Here is a 17,547-nt window from a genome sequence, read left to right as displayed (position 1 = left end):
AATAGAACATGAATTCGGTCTCAAATCTCTTAGCGAAAACCATTTTTACAAACTGGGACCATTTTTGTAATCTAAGTCAGAAATTTCCATATAGCGTTAAACGCCTAGAGGTATGCAACGCCCTATAAATGTTCCGTAATTCATTCAATCTTGTTCGATTTATACCCCATTATCAAAGTTACCCCAAAACCGAAAACCGACTTTCGATTATATGAAAAATTATATATCCATTCAGAATAAATCTTTTGGCAATCTATCAAGTGCAATCGTTAGCTAGAATGTCAGTACTTGTTTTAAAAATATAAATTGTAATTCTTTGAAACAGCATGTAGAAATATTCAAGTTTTCTTCGAAAAAACTATCAAAGTTACCCCGTTTTACGGTACCTCAAAGACATTCCGGAATCGATGAAACGTTTAGCTGGACCATTTAGAGGGCTGTCTTGTCTGTTTTTGTATTTTCTCCGGAAAACTCTCGGCATCTGAAATAAAATCCGGTAGTATTCGCCCTGCCATGGTGTTCATATTACCCCCATCTCGAGTGGTTCATTTTACCCCCAAAGAATCGACATAATCAAATCATTTGTTCTAAGAATTTAGAAGATCAAAATACTTTCAATTTCCGTCTACTCATCATAAATACCTTAAAGATATGATGTGCTGCGCAGTTCAATAGATTATTGATGATTGTAGTCTTAAAAACCTTAAATTCCATGAGTGAAAAGTTACATCATATGAGAAAACGGAGAGGCGTACTTTGTTTTTGTTTACTTTTCCAGCTTTTGACAGTTCTAGATCGTGCTAGAGTTGCCGAAATAGTTTTTTAGTCTGAGTATTAAGGATTGTGCTATGTTTTGCATAGATTTATAGCATAATTACCGTAAAACACAAACCTGTTCATTTTACCTACAGTTCCCCTATGGAAATTTCTTACTTAGATTGAGCAATTCTCGCTGAATCCAAGCCGCCATCGGCACCCATCGTTAGAATTCCAATTTTATGTCACTGATCACTAGTTTTTAATAAAACTCAAGGGTGGTCCTTTCGATTTTCCCAAATTGGTGGACCCCTCGTACGCCAGCTAGCTAAACAGTTTGCCAAAATGCCAGTTGATAAATATTAGGTATTTCTTCACGTGATAAGTCTCATATTTCGCTTGGAACACATAGTAAACTTAGTGGCATCGTATAGAGAAAGGATATAGCTTTCATTTGAAGTTAAACAAAATTTTGGTGGCCATTTTGAATTTGGCCGCCATTTTGAATTTTGTTAAAAAAATCGTTTTTTTCACCATTAGCGCACTGCTCGTTTTGAATTCTGAGATCACCAGCAGAAAGCTGAGGAAAAATTGCGTAAGATGGGCTACAGAAACTAGGTGAGCAATGGTATTTACCCTATGAAATGAACGATTTTCTAAATCATGTTCTACGATTTTGATGTATATGGCGAGTGCAATCAATGGAAACATCATTTTTTGTAAACAAAGAAACAAGTTCTCAATCTTTGGTGTGTTGTTCGAGTCGAGTGAAGAACAAGAGTATTATTTTGAGTGATAAAATCTGGTGGCTATCTTAATTTTATCGTAATCTTGATTTTAAGTAGTAAAATGAATTTTTCACCATGATAGCACTCAGAATGAATTTAGAGGCTACCAATAAAAACAAGGTTACGTATACTCTTTTTCTTATTATTCTACATTTTCCTAACGTTACGTATTATTATATAGGAATTTTCATTTATAATGCGATTTTCAATAACTGAATAATTCTTCGACATATCTTTGAATTCAGTTATAATAAATAAATAAGTTTAATGAATGGAAACCGTCCAAAATGTTGATTAAAATAACATTGAAACATTTTTTTACCATATGCATTTTTGCCATTGAATGAAGTTTATAAATTACGCGTTTGGACTTGCAAGTCTTGTGGTAATATCTGTAGTTTTAACGTAAAACATTGCCAAAAGTGCATTTATTAAGAATGGAAATCTTAATTTTTTAAGCGAAAAGAGTCCTCGATTTTTTGGACCATAGAGTATCGTTTTTACTACCGCCCAACATGCATGTGAAAAATAGCGAAATTGAAAGATAAGAAGCAGGCTTTTTTCTAATGTGGACGTAATGCCGGAACGCAGGTGTATCATTTTGAGGTTGGAAAATCTGGCGGCCATCTAGGATTTCGACGCCACCTTAGTTTTTAGCAGTTGAATGATTTTTTAGCATCTCAGCACTCATCATATTGATTTATAAGGCCTCCGTTAAAAAAACAATCAGATTCTTTATTTCTCATCTTATCTCAGCTGATCAACTGATTGTTCATTTCTATCAATGGCTCTAGACCAAATAAATGAAAGAAATAATGCTATTTTTCAACTCGAAAATATGCAGAGCAATCCTTCAGGTAGCAAATAAGCGTTAAAAAAAATCCCATTTGATAATTTGTTTTGATGCTATTTAAGCTGAGGGGCTGGTTCTGTTCCAGTAGGGACGTTACGTCAGGAAAAAGAAGAACAAGAAGAAAAGTAAGTGTAACGGTAGCATTAAAATTCAACATCTGGAGTGCTAACAACGTGAAAATTCATTCTACTACTTTAAACCAAGATGGCGTCAGAATCCAAGATGGCCTCCAGATTTTTTCACTCAAAATTCTTCATCTGACTCGAATAATACACCAACGATTGAAAACTTGTTTCTTTGTTGTACAAAAAAAAATGTTTGCATTGATTGCACTCGTCATATACGTCAAAATCGTAGAACATAATTTAGAAAATCATTTCATAGGGTAAATACCATTGCTCACCTAGTTTCTGTAGCTTATTTTACGCAATTTTTCACAAGCTTTCTGCTGGTGATCTCAGAATTCAAAACGAGCGGTGCACTAATGGCGAAAAGACGATTTTTCTAAAAAAAACGTAAATGGTGGCCAAATTCAAAATGGCCGCCAAAATTTTTTTTAACTTCAAATGAAAGGTATATCTTTTCTCTACACGATGCCACTAAGTTTGCTATGTGTTCCAAGCAAAATATGAGACATATCATGCGAAGAAATACCCAATATTTATCAAAAAATGTTTTTTTTGTAAGCTGTTTAGCTAGCTGGCGTGCGAGGGGTCCACCAATTTGAGAAAACCGAAAGGACCACCCTTAAGTTTTATCGGAAACTAGCGATCAGTGACATAAAATCGGAATTCGAACGATGGGTGCCGATGGCGGCCTGGTTTCAGCGAGAATTGCTCATTACAAAAATGGTCCCAGTTCGTGAAAATGGTTTTCGCTAAGAGATTTGAGACCGAATTCATGTTGTACTACTATTAGGCTGTCGAGGATAAGTGAAAAACTCATTATGACTTCATGAAATAGTGATCGTAGATTGACAACTGTCGAAAAACTCGAATGACAGAGCCGCGACGAGTGATTTTTTTGGTCGACAGTGACTCCAGTCGAGTCATTTTGCTCGACTCAACTTATGAAATAGGGCCCTTAGTTGGTAATACATCAAATAATTTGATCAAACCTCGTTAACGATGTTACGCCAATTTACTCGGTCCATGGCTGTGTCCTTCCAACTTCGATTTTGGTCTACGCTCTCCAGACCTAGGGGTCTATTTTATGAGTCGAGTCGATCAAAATGACTCGACTGGAGTCACTGCTTGACACGGGTCTGTCACTCGAGTTTTTCGACAGTTGTCACTCGATGTGACTGGAGTCGATGGGTGTCATCTGAAATATTCATGCTTACTTTGATCGAAAGTGTCTACAGACGAGTCACATGAATCTACTCGATTTATAAAATAGGCCCCCTACACACTAAAAAAATCTTAGATTTACACGTAACGTAATTTTAGCTTCAATCATGCAAAGCCATTTCTCATGTATTATTCAGTGATAAAACCCCTAAACACATCTATTATATCCAACATTGTTACCAAAATCCTTAATATTGAACGCGAAACGTCTTCTCTCAAAGCAGGGTGGCCACCGAACCGGGAAAAAGACGGGAATTTGATTGCACCGGGAAAAAGACGAGAAAAACCGGGAATTTGAGATGACTACCGGGAAAATCGTATTGAACGAACATTTTGGAGCTATCAATCTACAAACCAGAAGTTGTAGAAAATCGTTATATTTGAATAACACATTGGATTGCTTAATTTTTTTTTAACGATTTAATTTCTACTTTTTAAACTATGCGTCTTAACAATGTTCACGTTTCAAGTCCAGTATATTTATATTAATATACAAAAATATAAACTTAAGCAAAGTTCGCCATTAGAAAATAAAAAAAAACGCCGGCCACGCCTAATGATTGCACAGATTTTCAGTGTAAATTTCGGTATATGCTAAAAAGATTGATTTTCACCGAGCTTTGTGTTAATTTTTCACAGAATTTTGTAAAATTTTAGCTTTCGCCGAATTTTCTGTGAATTTTTGACAGTTATGTTGAAACCACTGTTGTTCTACGGAAAAATCTGCTGAAACATATGTCAAGGATTTTTGTTGCATTCTAAGTATGTTGTTTGCTTTGGAGAACTCTTTATTTTCATGAAGAACAAATAAAATGATGAGAAATTGAGTTGAAATATCTTCAATTACACAGTTCGAACGAAACGTGTAAATTTCTGAGACATATAATGCACATAATTGGAGCGTGGAGTATCATGGATATTTACATGATATATCATGTAAACTTCAATTATATGTGATGTAATCCAGCAGGATCCTCTGTGGTTACATGACATATAACACAGTTTTACATGATTTCAGACATAAATTTACATGACGTCATGTTTACATCGCATAAATGAAGTTTACATGACGTGTAATCTTCATAATTTTTAACTGTGTAGCTAAATCAAAAACCGGAAAAATTTTGGCGACTGTACCGGGAAAACCGGCAAAAAAGCGGGAATTTCAAAATGGAAATTTGGTGGCCACCCTGTCAAAGAATGTTGCATGCAAAACGGCTCGGTTTACATAAATAAATTTTCACATATTTTTATCGCTAGCAAAAAAACAATTGAAATGTTCATTTTACCTGCACTATATGGGTAAAATGAACAGCTGTTGGTGGTAAAAGAACATCATACAATAAACGTGAGCAAAATTAATATTTTTAACAGTTTTTGGTGCATTCCCGCAAATATACCTATAAATGATTGTAACCCATTCAAAAAGAAATGTAAAAGTTTCAGATTTGACATCACATCACAACGATATTCCCATCACTGAAAAACCTCAAGACCTCCGAGCCAAAAGTTACGACAGCTCCAATTTTCAAACGTGGTTTTCTAAAATCTTAGTTTTCGTTGATATTTTCACTTCAATTGACCTCCATATCAATCCGAACACTCGGATATATGCTCTAAATCGTCCGTTCGTGATAAAAATTCATTGAAATTTGTTTTTTCTCGGTAAAAGGCACGGTGTTCATTTTACCACCCCTGTTCATTTTACCACCACTTCCCCTACATGGTACATTTGGTGCGGGGGTGAATATTTCTCGACCGCAGCTTCTTCTGTAGCCCATAGTAGGCGCGACTTCCACTGATGATGCGTCTCCGTATTTCACGACTAACGTTGTTATCAGCCGTTAACAAGGATCCGAGTTAGATGAACTCATAAACCACCTCAAATGTATCCCCGTCTATCGTAACACTGCTTCCTAGTGTAACCGTTCGTAAAACTTTACCAGAGATTATTAGCAAACTCGGTGGCTTGAGCGCCACTCTCAATGAGAGACCACTGGTCGTGTTCAGATTTGCCCGACGCTTAGAGACTTCTTCTCTCTTGGAGAGTTTTGAAATGTTCTTGGTAAACAACACTAGAAAATCAAACGCAAGAATGACTTTTACTCCTCCACAGCCTTAAAGTTTTAGGGAATTCAGAAGAGGATGCTTACTCAAATGAGCTAATGGACCTATGCACGGGTTCACTATTTGACGTTTTAGCGGTGCCGTGTTATTCATGTGACCATGGAAACCAGTGAATTCGGCATCGCTCAAACGTCAAATTAATGAACTCGTGCATCGAGCTCTTGACGTACCTGCGCAGGCTTTTGGCGTTGACTCGATGCTGGCTCGTTGACGGGGAACGAACGTCGACTCCGAAGACTCGATGATGGCGACGATCGACCTCGGTGATGGCGGCCACCAGCGTGTCTGTGCTGCAAATTGGCGGGCAGCGGAGAAGTCGACCCGCGTGCAAAATGGCCGAAATAACGTTGCAGAGGGAGCGGCGGCTGGAACGGAAGCTTCCGATTTCGGACAAGGAGAGCAAAGCGACGATTTCGTCGATTAATACCCGGCACGATCCGATCCTGCCAATAGAGAAACACGTACCCAGCGACCCGGCTTCGCGTACCTGTCCGCTAATCCGAGCGGGGAGTAATGTCGCTCTAGCTTTGGATTAGGATCGAGATTCGTGGCGTGCAATTGGCGGTACGCTTCAACGAACCGAATTCTCGGAAATGGGTTCACCAGAGATGACGTAATGGAACCTTTACCTTCGGCAATTGGCGTCCGAAGGAGAAAAATTCGCTACAGAAGTACTTTAGTGACTTCACTCGCACCTCCGTTTGACTACCTGATAAAGGCGGTGCACACGGGTCTCGACTCGCGGCACGAAGCCTTTTTGGGAGGCGGCATGATCTATCAGTCTTAGGCCGTTCTCGTTCGTCAGCGGGTGGGCGCTGAACTTTTCAATCGTCGGTCTGAACTCATCCTCCTGGCCAATATGAGCGTTCCTGCAGCGCTACGATGCCGAAACCGTGGATCTTCAGTACAACGGAGAGTATGCGTGTGCTTCCGATAAAGTTGAGAGATTTGCAGTTCCACGTACCGAGTTTCCAATCGCTAGTCCATTTCCGTCGTTGTGGTCTTTGCCGATTGTTTGGTCCGTATTCTCTCGTTGACGTTCCTGTGCTGGTGTAAAGCTTGCGGGGCCTGATTCCAACCCCCTACATTTCCGGAGGCCATTCCCCTTAATTTTCGCTCCTAACATGGAGTACAGACGCTCCAGGTTTGCAGAAGGAAAAGCAAAAGCAACCCCCCCCTTTCTTGTCAGCATACGACCAGAGTTCCCACCGGGGTTGGGTCTATTTTGTTCCTGCAGGTACGCGAGGTACCAATGGTACGCCATGCCCAGCCATTTTCCGTGCCGTAAGAAACATAAACGTATATATTCAGTTTTCTGTACAATGTTAGCAATCAAAGGGGTGTCATATGAACCAATAAATTTTAATTAAATTGCTTAGGGCTGCATTACCAGAAAACATGGTAAATGTAGTCAATTTTAAGCAGAAATTTTCCGAAAGGCTTTATACCGATGTCGCCTATAAAGTCAATGTGCCCTTGTATGCTCTCTCGTCATGAACCATGCGATAAAGTGAATATCAACATTCATAGAGCTCTCCGAATACGATGTGCGACGAACTGATATAATTCACGTTGTACACTCTCTGAAAATGGTTCGATCAGCATAGGCCAGGGGAAGTGGTTCACCTAGAGTGAATTTATAGCAAAGAAAAAGTGGATTTTGTATGAAAATTGACAGGAAAATGAATGACAAGTTCATCCACTTCTCCTGGCCTATATTCGGATGAAAATCCAAACTCTGGTCCCAATGTACTAAACATCTCTTGGTGACAGAATGTCCAATTGACTCGTGACTGTGGAAGGCACGCCAGCAGATTCAAAAAGAAAAAAAATATTAGGAAGTCCTTAATATGCAAAACAACTTCGTCGGAAAAACTATTTTTATTTAAAGGTCTTTTATATAATGCAATAAATCCACGATGACTGATTTGAGTAGGAGGCTGATACGATGAGATGGAAATCGATTATTAGTAATAGTCGTTTTGAATATGGACAAGATAAGGCTATGACTAATTTCAAAAGAAATATTCTACGATACGAATGAGTTGCCGTGCAGTTTAAGAAGACGTATAATTAACCACATTATTGTCTTCCAAGGCAGCTTCCAACAGAAACACTGGATGTGATGATGTTCAACTCAATTTGTTCACTAGTGTATAAATTCTCTATTTCAAACGTAGATATCTGTCTTTATATTCCCTTTCGAATTAGTTGCTAATGAGTAACACGCTGCCGCGGCCATCGTCTGTCACTTAGTAGCGTGCGAAACACTCTGCGGAATAGAGAGAGAGGCGATAAAATCGATTTAATTCGTTGCTCAAACAATCAACAAAAATCCCCCGTCGCTTGTACCTTTTTCATCGAAATCCAATCCGGTGACGGTTTCCAGCCACTCGTAGTACGATCCGTAGCGGGTGTAAATCCCAGGGGTGCTCGTATCGCACGATTTTCCGATCGATTTGTGGCCAATTAGATAGGGTACTTCCTTGCCCGATCGGCGCGCGACGATCTGAAGCGGGGAGCTGTGTAAATCCTGTTCGGAAATGATGGATGAAAATATTTCTTGATTAATCATCGTCTGGTAGCGCCGTTGGTAACGTATGAATGATCACGTGTTGTGATAGATGTTTAGGTTAGGAATATAAGTTGTATCTCTTCAAAACACTTAGGGTAAACGCTTCTTTAGTGGAGTTTCTGACTGATAATTGAAAACCACAAATTTCACGATATTATAAGTACCAGACCTCGGCGGGATCAATAATGGGCATAAGGACAATAGTTTTCCAAATGAAATGGGATAATTCAAATGACATTGTGTGTTTTAAGGCGCACTAATAAGAAAAGACATGGAACTTGTTGATAGGCCGCACAAAACGTTTAAAATATTTAAAATATCATTGCAGACAAGCGTCGAGAATGAATTTCAGCTACATTACTGGAACTGAAACACTATTATCTTAGCGTAGAAGTCTACTCACCGTGCAGCGTTTAAGCTTCGCGTTCCGCGCGCAGAAACAGCACAGCAGCACTCCGAAGCGTAGCTTCCGGTTGGGGTTGTAATATTCGTGGCACTTTTCGGAACCCACGGCCAGCAGCTCGGCCCGTTCCAACTGGGCGGCACCAGCGATGGGTCCAATCAGCTGGACGGGAGTGTTCGACTTGGGATGCGACTTCAGGATGCAAGCCGCTCGAATCGCACTGGAGTAGATTTGCGGATTCCGTTCCAGCACCGCAATGGCCATGTTGTGATAGTCAAACTGAGGCTTGTAGCGATAGTGGAGAGTGATGTTCGCAATTGGTATGTCGAAAGTGTTCCCACTCGAACTGCCAAAACGCGCCAAATTGGGTTGTCGCCTGGGAAGTTAATCGGCTGTTAAATTAACGGAAAGTGCAATCCCAATTGATTGGTGTAAATACCCGTTTTTATTAGCACAGTGTGCACCCAGCACCACCATTTTTCCTCCCAAGTAAGATCCTCCACAGACAATAGTGACTCCTCCATTAGGTTGTCGTTGACCGATTTGAACCTGCAGGTGGCGTGAGGTGATTGATATATTGCACAGTGTGCTATTTTGAGAGAAAAATTGGACGCAATTCAGTCGCGATGGAACGGTTTATGATTTTTTTTTGATAAGCCGAAAATTATGAGGAATCGAGTGGTGCCCACCCCTTTCCTGTTAAACTTATGTAAGGGTCCCATTTTGCTCGATTTTCTCCATGTTTGCGAAAAAACATCTATTTTGGAATATAGTAGGGCAGAATCACCAGTTTTGTAGCCATAGTTGATTTTATCCTGTCCCATAAAGCTTTGAATCGATAAAACCGTCAAAATTTAGTAAAAAATAATAAAAAATAAGTATTTTCCTTGAATTAATTACTGTATTAAACCTAATTAGACTATGATATTCCTTATTTGGCTACTCTCATCAATGTGACTGACAAATAAGGAACTGAAGTTTGAATTGTGGTCGAAATTAGTTCAGGTGTCATATATTGATCGTCGCGTATTTCAGTGCGATAAAAGCTTTCTGCTCTATTCTGGTATTTTTCATGCATAATATGGATTGATAGCTTTTATTTATCGTCTTTGCAGAACACATATGGCTTCTCATATATTTTTGTTAAATGTTTACTCTTAGGCAGAGCCGTAGCGTCACCTCATGGCGCCCTTGGCGAACCACCATTTGGGCGCCCCCTTGTCAAAGTCAAAATTTATCGATTTCTTTTCATGAAACAAGTTTACGTTAAACATACCATAAAAAACCCAAAAGGTTTCTTTTAAAAATTCAAAAACTACCTCTGTGTCTATATGAACTTCACCAAAACATTGAAGAAGTATCAAGCTAAAGCTTAAGTATTCCCTTATATTAATATTACATTAAACTGTTGATAAAATTTGAACGAAATCATAAATTTGTTTTTGGATGAACTGTTTTAGAATTCCATGAAATTGACATTATACAAACCTGCAGAAACATCTAATAGTTTTACATTTGGCAAACATTTGCGATTTATATTTTTATCAAATGCATTGACTAAAAATGAAACGTCTGTTGGAGACTCAGCTAGTATTTCAGATTCTTACACAGATTCTTCTTGGAATCGTCGATTTTTTTTCGGATATTCCTGGGATATTTTTCAGCGAAAATCAACAGTTAATCTCTTAAATGAAACTCTCAGCAACACATATTTATCTCAGAAAAAAAAAATACGCTTTAAATATTTTCAGCATTTATTCATAACAAATTTAAATATAGTTAAATTTAGCTTTTTGATAGTTTTTGACTAGTTCGTCAAAATTAGTTATTTATGTTTTATAATTTTTAGAAACGTAAAGTTGGTGTATTCATTCTGTTCAGGATTCTGAAGGTGAACTTGCCAGGAGATTTTTTGAAAATTGTGCCCCAGACAATATGATTATTGCAGTCAGAATATTCACAGATTTATGCTCAGTATTTCATCAAAAGTATTCTATCAAAATAACACCATTTCCTATTTATTATGATTGAATTCAGAGATATATCATTCAATTTCAGTGACCGGGGTTGACTAGGGTATGATATTTTCAACAGCTTTGTTCTATTTGTCATGCACGATTTTTAAAACTGTCAAAATTAGTAAAAAATTTCTTCGCATAAAAATTTATCGTTAAGCTAAATTTCAGAATGTTTGACATCCAAAAACCTTTCATTACTAATAGTAAAAACTGCAAAAAATGCACTGGTTTCCCTAAGACCCCGATTGTGTGAGATTCCTATTTGTAATTCTGTGGAGTTCTGCAGAGCATCCTGTATAAATCCTTGTCAATGTTGTGGAAAACTTGCTTAAGATAATGTAAGAAATCTACTCAACTATATATAACGACAGTAACCATTGGTTGAATAATTGAATTTACGTAGACATTTTTTCCAGAATTTTGATCCACGAATGTATTAGTTGTATTTGGCGAACTTTGCTGAAGAGTGACAATTATACATCAACTTAAAAGGCATAGGAGAGGAAGCGTACCTTATGATGCTCATATATTTTGTTCTGATTTATAAAAAGAACCTTGTTTATTCTTATATGGAATCTCATATCAAAGTAATGAAGTTATTTTATTAGAAAAAAGAAAAGAAAAGTAGTTATAATCTGTCTGTTAAACATAATCGTATTCTAAGTTTGAAAAATAGAAAAATAGGAAATATATTAAAAAAACATTTAGTAAATATCAGTATAGATTCAATTATTTTATACTGATAATTTCATGAAAATATCTCAATAATCTTCAAGTTATGATTAATGTAATCTTCTGAGATGATTTCAACGCATATTTTTAAAATATTAGTAATGTTTTCCATTTTTCACCTTAAATCTGGTACTCATTGGATATGTCTCTCCCAAAGTTTAGCCAACTGCGTCACGCATTTTGGCGCCCCCTCAGAGCTGGCGCCCTTGGCAGGTGCCAACCTGGCCAACCGCACGCTACAGCACTGCTCTTAGGCTGGCCAAATCCGATGCTTCCACCCAGTGCAAAAGTGCAAAAATATATTACCATATCTTTAGATCCTTATCAGCTAGAAAGTAGGTATCTTCGGCAAAGTTGTGCAGCAGATTAAGGGCTATCTGGCTGTGAAAAGTCTGGTTGAAAATTCATCCACTAGGCGGCGCTTGTGGCAAATTTTATTCAAATATCTGTATAGGTTGGACTCGATTATCCGGAGTACCGTAATTTCGGGTGAAATTGATCATTTTTCACGGTTTTTCTAGTCTGTTTTCTAGAATGTTAACAATGCCAAACAACTAAATGCAGGAAAACAAGTACGAAGGTGAGCCTCATCGACTCATGTACCGAAATTTTCTAACAAATGTCATTTTAGTGTATCTCTAAAATAAAAAATCAGGGGATCTCATTTCGGGGTGAAATTGATCACTTGTCAATGCCATTATTGTTAGTTTTCAAAACAACTCACGGGCTAGACAAATCGCCAAATAGGCATCGCTAAATCTTTCAGCATTCGAAAATATAGGTTTTTAGCTTTCATTTGACGGGTTCCCCAAAAAAATCCACCAAGGGATCCCGAACATTTTTTTTATTTTAAATTTTTTTCCTTCAAGCTCGATGGTAGCCCAAATTTCAAATGAAAGTTGATATTTCATAGATATATAAGATTACATATTGTAATAGACATAACTGTCCTATGTGATCTTGGGGATACGACACTTACTCGTACAGTGGAGGACACACTCAGTTGAGTTCAACTAATTTTCATTATTTTACCAAGATCCGCACAGCTGAGCGGTAAGCAAATTAATTTTAACTGATATGTCAGCCTAACATCAAGTTTACTTAAAACAGCACCTTTGGGTGCCGTTACCAAACGTCACTTTTACTAAGATGTCAGCAAACGACCTTTTACCGAGATTTGCACAGCTGAGATCGGCATTCGGATTTAATTGTGTATTTGATTCTAGTGTATAACTGTTTCTGTTCATATTAGGAAAAGAATAATTTTCTTTTCCTTCTTTCTGGAATTACACCCCTATTGAGACAAAGCCAGGTTCTCAAATAAGAGTTCTTCGGTTACTCATGAACTGAGAATTTGATTCGCCTATCATGATTGTTTTTTTTTTTATAATGTGTGTAAGATAAATATATTCGACCGATGAGATCTAATCAACCATCCTGAAAATTCCACAAACTACGTTACGCTCTAGGGGGAGGGGGGAATAGCGTTTAATTTTTCCATACAAAAAACGTTACGGAGGGGGTGGGGTGAGGTGGTCGAAAATTTCCGATTTTAGCGTTGCGTAATAAATGGACGCTGCCAAACGATTGATACGAAATAGAGCTCTTTTGAACCATTTTTACAAATCAATATCACTTGCTGCTGGGCTAATATTGCCATATTTTTTTTCCACAATTAATATGATATAAAAAACAACATGCCAAAATAGTGACTCTTTGAATTGAAAATAGTCTTGCAGTTGTGTTAACTCAACTGCTATATTCTTGAAAATATCGTGGTCAACAGGCACAATCTGGCTTCATAAATAAGCAAAAATGCCACATTTGAGGAACAGAAAATCTATTCAAGATTCAAGAAATTCCATTTCATGACCAAGTAAGTACTAACAGTTTGGACTAGACTAAAAGAATCATTGAGTCAATTTTTTTTCAAACAGTACGAAACAGTCGATAAATTCGATATCTTTGGAAGTTTGTTCATTATGTCTCTGCAACGGAAATTCCATGGAATTGAATAGCCATTCCAAATCTGATTACAATGTTAAATCACATATACGGTGGCGCCTTTGTTTTGTTGCGGTGAGTGCCAAAAAAAGATACCTTCAATGATCCATTGAGATTATTATTTCCTCTGTTTGTCGATAAAAGCAACTGACTGTTTAACGATAAACTTGCGACGATCGACGCGCCACCATATTTCATATAACGGAGGGTATTAGAATTAACTTGGAGGTGATGATTTGGAGACTTATACAAAGTTGTTTGTATAAGTTTGGCACTTTGTTTTATGCTATTGAAAAATAGGGTGGTCCACGTTTTCATAGAAATGGAGTAACTAACTTTCTAATTTGTAGACATGCTTCAGCAAAGTTGTAGAGCATTCAATTTCAAGCAACTTTGCCAAAAAAAAGTTTTTTTTTGTGTCTATCAAATTGACCGATTTAGAGCTTTTTTCCTGCGATGACATAGGGTGGTCCGAACAAAACTGATTTTCTGGCCCTAGCGTTTTCAATTCAATTATCTTATCAAAGTAGTCTATGAAACCTTTTACAGCTTTGAAAAATGCGTAATTTGGTGAGTGAAGAAACTCGCTATCTGTTTCCGTTTGGGAGTTATTGTTGTTTTTCTCAAATGTTATTTGGTCTTTTCTGCAAAAGTGCCGAGAGTAAGATGTTTTCCTACTCAGGAATTATCAAGTTATTGGGACTTTCAGTATTTTATTCGGTTGGCACTTATCCATAAACTTATAGATGTTCCATTAATATATGTAAATATATAACACATTCGATGTGTCCTAATTTTATGTTGGTGTAGTCTGCTATATTCAGGTATGTTTTATGTTTCGAAGATAATGGGCAAAATAAACAACTATATGAACTCTACACTAATCACGGTAAGTACCTAATAGTTATTTGGTCCTTTCTGCAAAAGTCAGCAATAGTTTTTGAACTTTTTCTTCTGCGTTGCAGATAGTATTATCCAATATATATGTGTTTTTCGCAAAATGGAGAAAATCGAACAAAATGGGACACTTACCGATGTTTTACAGGAAAGGGATGGGTACTACTCAATTCCTCGTATTTTTTTGCTAAATACAGCATATTTTCCATAAGTCATGTGATCGTCCGTTAAATTTCGTCCATTTTTTCTCGCAAAATAGTACACTGTGCATTGCTTCGAAATGATTAATTAACATCTGTTGTCTGTCTCAATTCATACCACGTGAGAGCTCTCGACCCCTCGAACCCACTGGCATGTTCCTGTTATGAGTAAAAAGCAGTTTTTTTTTTAACAAATTTTAAATCAAACCAAAAGTTCGAAAATACATTTACCGGTTTCTGCAACCGCTAACAACACCAACGCCAACGCCAGCATATAAAACTTCATATCTTGGGCGATTAAATGATCGATTGATGGCGCGGGATGGAAGATCTATTGCCGTGTGCAGCGAATCACGAACTGGGGAGCCGAGCATCTTTGCCTTCCTGTGGTCGCCCGTCCATGTGTTATTACCCGGGGGAAACTTGTTTTTCGTTATTCTGAATCGCATTTGCCCGTTGTGGGATCTTTATTTTCTACCCGCTTTCTGGAGGGGTTGACGGGGCAAAATGTGCTCGATTAAAGCCTATTTAAACATTCTTATTTTGGTAAAATTTGAAACCATTCTTATATTTTACATTACTATTTTGACTTCTAATAACCAAATATTTGGAAAAATAGTTTTTAAAATAACACTTCAGAAATAGCTGTTTCATCCTCGGTCAAAAATACTAATTCAAATTCTATAGTTCACATTTCAATATATTTTCATTAGCCCCTATTCAATAAAAACTTCGGTAAAAACGTCACAAACAAAGGGTGCTCATCTTGCTTCGCCTACCCCTAACTATGTGCAGCTGGAGGTGAAGAGCCGGAGACTTATCACCACCGGTCTGTGGGATTCATAGGCAGTTGGGTGTGTTTTGGATCCATCCGTCCTCATCACATATTCACAATGGGTTTATTTGAGAACGGAGCATTGATAAAGAGGCACGTTTGGCTTGTTTCACTTTACTTCGAGTTTCACATTACAGGTTTCGTGCTGTGACGGGAATTTGAGGAATTCCCACTCATTGTTTGGAATCGGACCCAATACTGTAGCCAATATGTTTTCGTAATCTGAATAGTACTCACTATATTCGAAAATCAAAGACACGTGATATTGATGACATTTAACAGAATTGCTTTTTATGCTGCTTGATCGATTTTCCATAGTGAAGGATTTTGTTTATCTTACCACTTTGGTATCTAATGCTTTCTCGATACCTACTTAATTTCATTGGTATATCTATGTCTCATTTTTTTCTACCTTCAAGACATTGCTTTACAGTGTTCCGAGAGCACTTTTGAAGTTATTAACTGATAGCTTTCATTATATGCATTTCCATGTTTGTGTCGTATGTTAGGCATGATGATAATTTAAACCCATGGGCGTAGTCAGTGGTGAGCACGAGAGAAGCGATGATGGCAAGTAGTTTCCTAGAGACTGCGTCGATTATCATCACTAGGGATTTTTTTTCAAACACACAAGGAATTACACAAGAAACAACATATTTCATTAGTAATTGCACATGTTTATTCTTTAGGCTCCAAAAATTTGGTTTGCTGAAGAAATTCCCAAAGGAATTTTTGATAGAAACTCTATTAAAGTATTTCTGCAGCAACTTGTTGATACATTTTAAAAGTAACTTTTTGAAAATATTCTCGAGGTGCTACTGGAGAGATTACTGATTGGTGAACTTTTTGCGCAATTCCCTGAAGAACTTTTTGAGAGTGCTTTTCGGAAGCCCAAGCAGGCGATTTCTTTGTTTTCTCCGTCGGATGGTTTTTTTTGGGATTTCGCGGTTTGCTGGGCAGTGCTGGTGATGGAATAAAAAGTGATTAGCAACTGCGCTATCAACGATAGATTATAAATTGGTGAGCTCGTTTCATGCTTCTATTTTAAATAAGTTATATATGTAAACACAGAAATTTTAATGACAATGGTTTTAATTTTACGGTTTTACATTTATCAAAAAATTGATTAGTTCGTCACTACAAGTTTCGACATATTCTTATTCATGTTTTACATAACACATTGAAATAAACATACCCTTACCTATGTTTTTGTAATATCAAAAAGAAACTTTGAAATTTTTTGATACAAAAAGCATCGATGTTTTTTTTTCAAGTACTGATGAAAGACTATTTTTCAAAAGTATATGATGTTTTTTTTGTGAATTCTCCCTACTAAAAGAAGTCTTTTCCTGAGATTATCATGGAGATGCAGGGGTATACTCGGTCTCTAATAATAATGGAAATCACAAACATTCCTTTCTTCACGTAACGACCATAACATGAAAACACAACACACGTGTCTGTTTTTGTATTTACAAAATCTTTGAATAGTTCTTCACCATAGGTATTGACATATGTTGTCGGCTTGTACCGTTTTGATTCATTTTACGGACACTTAAGGCTTCAGTGAAATACAACTAATCACTACACATATAAATTGAATAGTTCTGTACAAAACTTTAGCATTATCAGGCTTTGCAAACACTTAAATTTCTAATGGTGGGTGAAGATTCGGATTCCACATCTTTAATTCACTTTAATCAATAAAAATGTTCGGCCTCTGCATGATTTTTATTCCGGACACAACCACACTTTCGCTTCATATTCTGGACACTTAGATTCGAATTCCGGACAGCTCTTGAAAAACACAATCAGAATAGTCAAATCATTAATTATACACACTTAGCCATTAGAAAGACGTCAAAACTAATTGTACATGGTAAATTTTCATGGATTGCTATGTAAAATGTTTATAAAAATCATCTTTAAATTGGGAACTTTTTGAAGGCGCATTTTGAAAAATTTCGAGTGAAATCTTTCCCATACAAAGTAGAGTGTCCGGAATTTGTA

The 17,547-nt window shown here is 37.2% G+C and overlaps 1 protein-coding gene across 1 annotated transcript; it reads right to left on the bottom strand.

Annotated features, from left to right (window-relative positions):
• Window positions 1-7,739: 7,739 nt before the first annotated feature.
• LOC5576797 (serine protease snake) lies at window positions 7,740-15,108 on the bottom strand. The gene is made up of 6 exons (XM_001662831.2): window positions 14,934-15,108; window positions 14,821-14,861; window positions 9,291-9,400; window positions 8,852-9,227; window positions 8,226-8,406; window positions 7,740-8,145 (listed from the first exon to the last, which is right to left on the bottom strand). Exons 1-6 carry the CDS (start codon window positions 14,986-14,988, stop codon window positions 8,126-8,128), a joined length of 783 nt encoding a protein of 260 aa, XP_001662881.2. The 5' UTR covers window positions 14,989-15,108; the 3' UTR covers window positions 7,740-8,125.
• Between the last annotated feature and the right edge of the window lie 2,439 nt (window positions 15,109-17,547).

Source organism: Aedes aegypti, chromosome 1, assembly GCF_002204515.2.
Source record: "Aedes aegypti strain LVP_AGWG chromosome 1, AaegL5.0 Primary Assembly, whole genome shotgun sequence".
In the NCBI taxonomy this organism is placed as follows: domain Eukaryota; kingdom Metazoa; phylum Arthropoda; class Insecta; order Diptera; family Culicidae; genus Aedes; species Aedes aegypti.
The sequence above is the reverse complement of the archived record's forward strand: the minus strand, read 5'-3'. Positions and strand labels throughout refer to the sequence as shown.

Excerpts from the sequence above, each read along its gene's own strand:
- LOC5576797 (XM_001662831.2), bottom strand. The coding sequence starts at position 14,988 with ATGAAGTTTTATATGCTGGCGTTGGCGTTGGTGTTGTTAGCGGTTGCA. Across the intron at positions 14,862-14,933 it reads GTTAGCGGTTGCAGAAACCG|GAACATGCCAGTGGGTTCGA; the intron begins GTAAATGTATTT and ends TACTCATAACAG. Across the intron at positions 9,228-9,290 it reads CACTGTGCTAATAAAAACGG|GCGACAACCCAATTTGGCGC; the intron begins GTATTTACACCA and ends TTAACTTCCCAG.